Genomic DNA, 8131 nt, shown 5'->3' with positions numbered 1-8131 from the left:
TACGCTGACATTGGTGCAGTAGTATTGTTCCTTTAGGTAATGGACAAACCAACACGCTAAAGTGAGAAATCATTCTACCGAAAGCGATCACTGTTAAATAAAAAATTTAATTGATAAATAAAATAATAACATTTCCCAAGAAGGGTGGGAAAAATAAACTCACAATAGAATAAAGGATAAGGTGACACTAAAGAATTAATTCAATTTCAATACAGTGAAGGAATTCCCAACCTTGTTTCGGTGTCTACTATGTTTAATCCATAAGCTATGACCACGAAAAACATATTAGGAAATTCCGTGTTAAAGTTTAGTGGAATAGCTTTGGAGTTCCTAATCTGTTGGAACAATAATCAATCTAGTATAAAATAAAGTACATGTACGTGTAATAATAATCAATAGGAAAATTTTTAAAAAGCTAAATGAAGTACAAACACTACAATTTTGCATATTTGAATTACAATGTCGAGGTGTGTAGTTAATACAGTACAGGACGATGGTGTGGGGTCAATCTACCAACCAAGTATAATTGGTGATTTTTAAGGATACGATCCTTAAATACTCGCTGGATGGAAACTCCACTCGCTGTGATACTCTTGCTGGGCTAAAAATAAATTCGTAGCATCTTTTCCCGCTGAATAAAATTTTTTTCAGATTTAACTTGTTGGAATATGTAGGAAAAGAAAAAAAACATTCAAATTAAATGCTCTAATATTTATTAAAATACAAAATATTAAAGCCACTTCATGTATAGGAGAATATTTTAAATAAATAATCAGTAATAATAGATACCTACCTAAAAAAAATAAAGAAAAACTACCAGGTTCAGTACTAATTAATGTCGAACATATTGTGAATTTATTCCCTAGACTAAATGGCCATAGAGTGGTAAATATACCATAGATAAGGAGATGTTGCCATTTTGTTTAATGTTGTCTACTTCTAAATAACAAACTTGTTGTAAAAATTATATATTATTCACTTACGGCACTCAGGGTGAGGTGGCATCCAGCTTGAAAACCAGCGGTGTTGAGTATTGCAAGCCCTGAAGAAAATCACTTCAAGTCCCTGCAGAAAAGAATACTACTGCTTCTTTGTTTTTAAATAAAAATTAACTACTTGTTTATAATCCTTCCTACCACAAATAAATAAAATAAAATATATCTATAAAATTGGTGTCTGTTACAATCATATATTTAATTTTTAATTATGCTTATAAATTTCCAAAATGATGCTTACTCTATTAGATGAATGGTGTTATGTTTAATTTAAATACTAAACCACATTTTTTAAATGAATAGTTTTAAAAAAGATTATCTGTATCCTGCATGACCAGAAGACTGAAATTGGCTTCCTATAAGATCATGAATTGATTCCTATGCAATAGGTATTTATTTATTAAAAAGCTATTTAGCAGCATTTATGTGCCATGCTAAATGAGAATGATCCTTTTGGAATAGATATTACACGACATCATAAACATTCACGCATTTCTACAAAAATAAAAACACATATCTTTTAAAATATGATAATATTTTTTTGTGGTGTGAATTACAAACAGATATCATTAATTACAAATTGAAAATTATTTTTCTTTAACTTCTGAAATATGTTTCATGCCTAAGTTAATGCTTATAACTTTATTTCATTATTTTTATAAGTTTGTGTACATAGACACATAATCAGCATACCAATACTCAATATATTATTTATATTCTGCAATAAAACCATTACATTTTTCTTAGATTAATAGGTTGTGTTATGGGGCTCTATTAAAACATGGTTTCTTATTAAAGGATTTGGATCCATGCTTAACAATCTCTACTTGAATATAAGTAATAAAATATTGGTTTAATTTTCTTTTTTAATATTTATAACACTAATAGCTGAATGACATCATATATCAGTATTTTAAGTTTTCTCTCTCAGTATTATCATAGGCCAATAGTATATTATATGCTTTACCAAACAATTTTATTTTTACAATATAATAACTTAACTATTTTGGTTTTATGGAACAGTTCTTCAAAAATGATACCAGTTATTAAGAAACTGAGTGGGCTGTACAACTGGTATGTGTTGGTGATTCTAACATTGGGATATCTAACTGCTGAGCTAGGGCATTTTTTGATTGGGGTAACATCAAAAGCCACAGCAATAGATGTGCCCTATGGAGATATAGCATGTCAACTTAATAAAACAGAACCACATTTTAACTGGACTCTTTCCGAAGCCTGTTCCAATGCTTTGAACCATTCTGCGTAAGTTGATATATAAATCATATCTATAATATAACAAATGATATTTAAACAATTGGTAGTCAATAAAATTTTTAATATGACTTTCAGTCATTATATTCATTGATAAAATTATTAAAACTTTATTTACTGGTTGGGTTATCCTAGATCAAATAAAGTGACTTGAGTGTTGGTCTCAAAAAGCTTTTTAATACATAGAATTTATTTTTAAATTAATTTTTTAAGCTATACCCCATGATATACCAACAACTATAAAGTGACTACCAATTTGGTAGGCTCTTACTCTTGTAAGAGGCGTTGAATTAATATGTACTTAGTTGATTTTTAAATAAATCATTTTTCTGTAAAATACTATAGTCTAACACATAAATGTATTTTGGTTCATAAAACAAATAATATAATAATGGAATTTAACTATATGACTTTATAGATGTGCTGAATTAACACTGGAAGATGGTGTTAGGTACTGTGAATGGAATAGAAATGGTCTTGGAATTGAATATCAAATATTAGCAGGACCAAGTTTTATCGCTGTATATACAGTTGCAGGTGTATTTCTTGGTATTGCAGCAGATAAATACAAAAGGTGAAATATGAGTAATTTTTTGATATTTAATTTGTTACATAAATAAATAAAATGAGTTATTTAGATTGAAACAGAATGAAATATTATGTCTTCAAGAATTTTATATTAATTTTATTACAGAGTTCCAATGCTTGCTGTATGTGTATTCATATGTGGTGCCTCAGTTACTCTTATTGGAGCTACACAACAATACTGGCAACTAATTTTACTGAGGATGATATTTGCTGCAGGGTAAATAATAATAAATTATTGGTTATCATTATGTAATGAATATTGACAAAATCATAAAATAAATAGATAAAAATAATCCTCATTAAACTTATATAACATGAATCACTCCATTCTATATTAATATTTGCCAACTCTATGTGTAGTTACAGACTTATTCAAACAGCATAATGATTAAGTAATTTTTGTTAATTATGTCAAAAATGTGTTAATCTATGTTTAAAAAAAGAGTAGTCTAATAAAAATGATATTTCAGGGAAGCTGCACTTAATCCTATGTCTACTGGAATATTATCAGACATGTTTCCTGAGGTAAACCACCAAGAATTACTGATGATAGTTTAAACTTTTTTTAATAATTTAATTTAACAATAATTGATTCAATATAACATACATCAAGTAAAAATTACACAGATGTTAATAATGTAGTAAAAATATTTTCTTAATTATAATCTTGGAAATTTTAGGACCTAAGAGGATTAGTGATGTCAATCTTTAATTGGGGTATATACGGTGGTATTGGGCTATCTTTCCCAGTTGGTAGATACATTACAGAATTAAATGCTTGGGATCTGGTAAGCAAAAATTTCTCAAACCCTTATTTTATAATTAATATAAACTAAAAATCTAATTAATAAAATTGTACAAATCTATTGAAATCATTTTAATTCTACATTATCTGTTATCAGGGTTGGCGTTTGGCATACTATGGAAGTGGTGTATTTGCTCTCATAATAGGATTGCTAAGTGCAACAACACTTAAAGAGCCAGCTCGTACAACTATTGGAGAAGAACAAGAAGAAAATCAAACTGCAGATGAAAAAAAACAAAAGGAGACACCATGGAAGGTTATGTTACAGCCAAGGTTTATCATGTTATGTATTGCTGCATCAATCAGACATACAGGTAAGAATTTAACTAAAATGTTAAACATGAAATATTATTCAGTAGCTAACATCCATTATATTATACCTTGATTATAACAGTAAAAATAATATCAGTTATGAAACAATAACTCATGTTCATTTACAAGTATATACAAATTTTTACTTAAAATTATAGAGGGATTTTTATTTTTCAGGTGGTCTTTGTTTTGCTTACAATTGTGACCAGTTTTACAGAGATACTTTCCCTCATGTAGACCTTGGAGCCTGGCTATTTTTTGTAACTTTTGTAATTGGTGGAGTAGGTGTATTGGCTGGAGGATATGCATCAGATAAAATTGTTGCAAACATGGGCATAAAGTCACGAGTTGTTGTACTTGCTATCAGCCAGGTATATTTGATTAACGAAAAATATATATCTCAAACTTTTAAAATTATTTTGATGTAAAAATATCCGCAATATATAAATATTAAATAACAATATTTCATTAAAGAAATTATACATAATTTTTTACAAGTTATAAATGAATTAATATTTAAATAACTCTTTTTTAGCTTATATCTACACCTTTTGCTTTCGGAAGCATATATATGGGACCAGTAGGAGCTATGATAACACTTGCCATCTCATATCTCTTTGGTAATATATACATATATATTTTTTATTGACAAACTAAAATTATCTCAGCAACATTTCTCATCATTATTCAGAGGGTTTATTTATAAATTTGACATATAAAACTTTCTACTTGTGACATTTATATTAACAAGCTGTTTTTAAAATTAACTATGTTGAAATTAGAAAGTATCTTACCTGAAAGTATAATTTACATAAAAGTATTAACAATAATAGTCGAAAAAGTTCATTGAAAAAAAAAGTGGTGAACACCAATCCAACTTCATCTATCTTCGCAACTTTGTTCCTGCTGAATACAAAAATATTTAGATAATACTTCAGTAATACTTTCTACTTATACCATTACTTTTAATACCTGTTTCTTATTTAATGACATATTTCTGTAATAACCTTATTTATCTTTCAGCTGAAATGTGGTTTGGAATTTTATTTGCTGTACTGGTTGAGATAGTGCCACTGGCAGTAAGATCAACAACAGTAGGCGTTTTTCTTTTTGTAATGAATAATATTGGAGGAAACTTGCCAATATTGATGGAACCCGTAAGGAAAGCAACATCCTTCAGGGATTCATTAGCAATTTTTTATGCAGGAGCATACTTAATAAGTAAGTTCAACTATCTTTATTAGACGGAATTCTTTTCCGCTAGATATGCTATTAAGAAGTTAAAATTTTTTTTTTAAACTGAATAACTATATAATATAATCAGCATGTTAGCAAATTCTATCTAAATTTCTTAATGCGAAGATTACAAATATTTATATTCAGCAACTAAATTTAAATTCAATTAAATATGTGTGTGTATATATATATATATTCATAGTGATGAATGTTTAAACATATGTATGTTCATTTCAGTTTATTTTTTTATAGGTTCAGTACTGTTTGGTATCACAGCTTTAATGATGGGTAAGGGAAAACAAGCAAAATCAACTCCAGCACAAAACATGGCAGGTGTTGAAAATGGAGGATTTTCAATCACTGAACAAATAGGAAGTCAATCTGAAATAAATAAAGTCACTGCTAGCCACTACTTATAAAAAATTATTTGTACGTAACTCATTCAAATGAAATACAATACATACTATAAAACAGTATGTTTAAAAATGATATTATTGGAGAACAAGTCATTTTTTTTTAATGACTAATGAATCTCAATACTTAATTTATTAATTAATTGTGCTATGAGGTTTAAACATTTGTCTCAGAATGAATAGTATGATAAATGCAAAAAGTTGTCGGAGAAGTTGTCAGAATCAATATTCCGATGTATATACTGAAGACCTACAGATTAGAGATTAGACAAATGAGCAATTCGACCTCACTAGGTTAAATTTTATTTATATTTATCTATATATATATATATATTTGAGTGTGTGTATGTGTGTAAATGTAATGTATTTTAAAGAAGAAAGTAATGAGGGACAGTTATTACTTGTATTTATATATTAGCGTTAATATTACTTGATTGTTCCTCATTTATATTTTCTTTAATAACACCAATTAGACTGTGATAACTTTAGGCGTATCTGAGACCTTTTACAACCACCCAATTAATTAAATGGAAAAGGTTGTGTTAAGGTACCTATTAAGTATGCTATGAAGAGTGGATATTGTATCATTGCCATTTTTAAACATAAGGAATTAAGATAAAATAATTTTATGTTACCTTTACAAACTATTATAAAAGTGAGATACTAAATAATTGTGGATATTGTAAGAATAAATGTGTTAATAATACCAACTTGGATATAACTTAAAGCAATTATTGAAAATAAGTAACACAAACAGGATTAGAGTTGTATACTTTTGGAAATAAGACCAAAAATAAAACTAAAAAATTAATAAAGATAATAAATTTATTTTATTATGACTTTGATTTAGTTGAGTGGCATTTTATCAGGTAGTTGTATGTAGAATATGATTGAGTAAATTAACACACAGTATTACTGTAATTACATAGTACTTGTTTCTTTTTTTTTTTACAATATAAATTTTTTTTACAAATATGTGACATTTATTTCTAATGAATCCTTACAAAATTTTGTATTTTCTAATGAGGAGGAATAAATAAAGTTTACAAATGAGAATTTTTATGAGCTCATTGTTAATTTCTGATCTAGTGTCTAGTATAACTTTCATACAATTGAGCGATTTAAATGAACAAATAATGTACATGGAAATACCAATCCTTCCTTCTATTTTTATAAGAAAAGTAATTCTATCAATGATATGCATGTAAGTTTAAACAAAGAATATATTTCATAATTAAGATTCATAAAAAATAAATATGCGTTTGCAACAGAATAAATTATAATATGGGTATAAAAATATTTTTCTTCAAATTAAAGTCATTCTCTTTTAGTAGAAAATAGAAAAGAAAAAATCTGTGGATTAAAAATAAATTATCTTTATGATTTCAATAGAAAAAAAAAATACTTTATTGTCATTATAAAAATACAGATGTTGTTACAATGATTTTTACCGATTGGCCTCTAATGCAAAAGAGTTTGAAAAAAAAGTATTAATTTATTTTTATATTAAATTCAGAACAATTAATTAGTATTGCAACAAATACATCAATGTATTCACTTTCAACTATTCATCTGATTATGTTACAGAAATTTCCTAATAAATTATAATATTAATAAGATTAAATTAATATTGCCTAGTAAATTATTTGTCTAATACCATGAATACATCATTCAAATATTTTAATAATTAAAAATAAAAATAAAATATTAGAAAGCTTAGTACAAAAAGGAATTGAAGAAAATAATTAATAAAAATGTATAACAAAATAAAATAAAGCACAAAGAAACCACATATATAACAACTTTCCGCTGTTCAGTCAGTGAATACTAGTGAGAGATGGGGGGATCTCCTCATCATGCAGCCCTCCTGGACCAGTCCCTTGTTGTTTCTCAATAATTCTATTGAACAAAACATTTTACCAAACACTATAATTTAATTAAATAAGGTCAATTAACCTCTCACCAGACTTCAATAGTAAAACAAACTATAGCTATAAATAAAGGAACATGTATGATTGTAATTCATCATTAAGTTTTCAATTTTTATGAATTTTCACACTATTTAGAAGAAATTTTAACTAATGCAAATATTAAATTAATAAAATGCATACAATTATTGCATATTAGATATTAATATTTAATTTAAAGCTAATAATACAAAGTGAAATGAGATTAAATATCACAGATGCAAATGTTTCTCAGTCATCAAATGAACCTAAATTGAATATATGTTAATTGAATTTATATTAGAACAAATATTTAATAAATAATTAAAAGAAATATTCAAAGTTAAAACTTCTGCTAAAGAGATATTTCCAATTGAAATAGCAAGTCATTAATTGAATGAACATAAAAGTTAATGATTTAAAATTTAAAACTATATTTTTATCAGTGAATGTACCAATACATTCATCAGTAGTCAATAAAAAAATGCTTAGAATTCACCTCAATCATGTTTCAAGGAAAGTTCTCTGTGAAAATACTTCTTAAATCAGGAATAATAATTAATG

General features: G+C 26.7%; 1 protein-coding gene across 1 annotated transcript; it reads left to right on the top strand.

Annotated features, from left to right (window-relative positions):
* The first annotated feature begins 1979 nt into the window (after nt 1-1979).
* LOC106687920 (hexuronate transporter) lies at nt 1980-6596 on the top strand. The gene is made up of 10 exons (XM_014432088.3): nt 1980-2258; nt 2686-2841; nt 2962-3072; nt 3326-3380; nt 3536-3643; nt 3758-3974; nt 4150-4343; nt 4508-4592; nt 4996-5193; nt 5461-6596. The coding sequence occupies exons 1-10, from the start codon at nt 2029-2031 to the stop codon at nt 5625-5627; spliced, it is 1521 nt and encodes a 506-aa protein (XP_014287574.1). The 5' UTR covers nt 1980-2028; the 3' UTR covers nt 5628-6596.
* The last annotated feature ends 1535 nt before the right edge of the window (nt 6597-8131 follow it).

Source organism: Halyomorpha halys, unplaced genomic scaffold (assembly GCF_000696795.3).
Source record: "Halyomorpha halys isolate HHAL.00 unplaced genomic scaffold, Hhal_1.1 Scaffold1026.1, whole genome shotgun sequence".
In the NCBI taxonomy this organism is placed as follows: Eukaryota; Metazoa; Arthropoda; class Insecta; order Hemiptera; family Pentatomidae; genus Halyomorpha; species Halyomorpha halys.
Note: the sequence above shows the minus strand (reverse complement) of the source record. Positions and strands in the feature narration are given on the sequence as shown.

Bases quoted from the DNA above. Each gene is read 5' to 3' on its own strand.
- LOC106687920 (XM_014432088.3), top strand. From the start codon at position 2,029: ATGATACCAGTTATTAAGAAACTGAGTGGGCTGTACAACTGGTATGTG. The intron at 3,073-3,325 runs GTAAATAATAAT...ATGATATTTCAG, and splicing joins AGGATGATATTTGCTGCAGG to GGAAGCTGCACTTAATCCTA. The intron at 3,975-4,149 runs GTAAGAATTTAA...TTTATTTTTCAG, and splicing joins TGCATCAATCAGACATACAG to GTGGTCTTTGTTTTGCTTAC.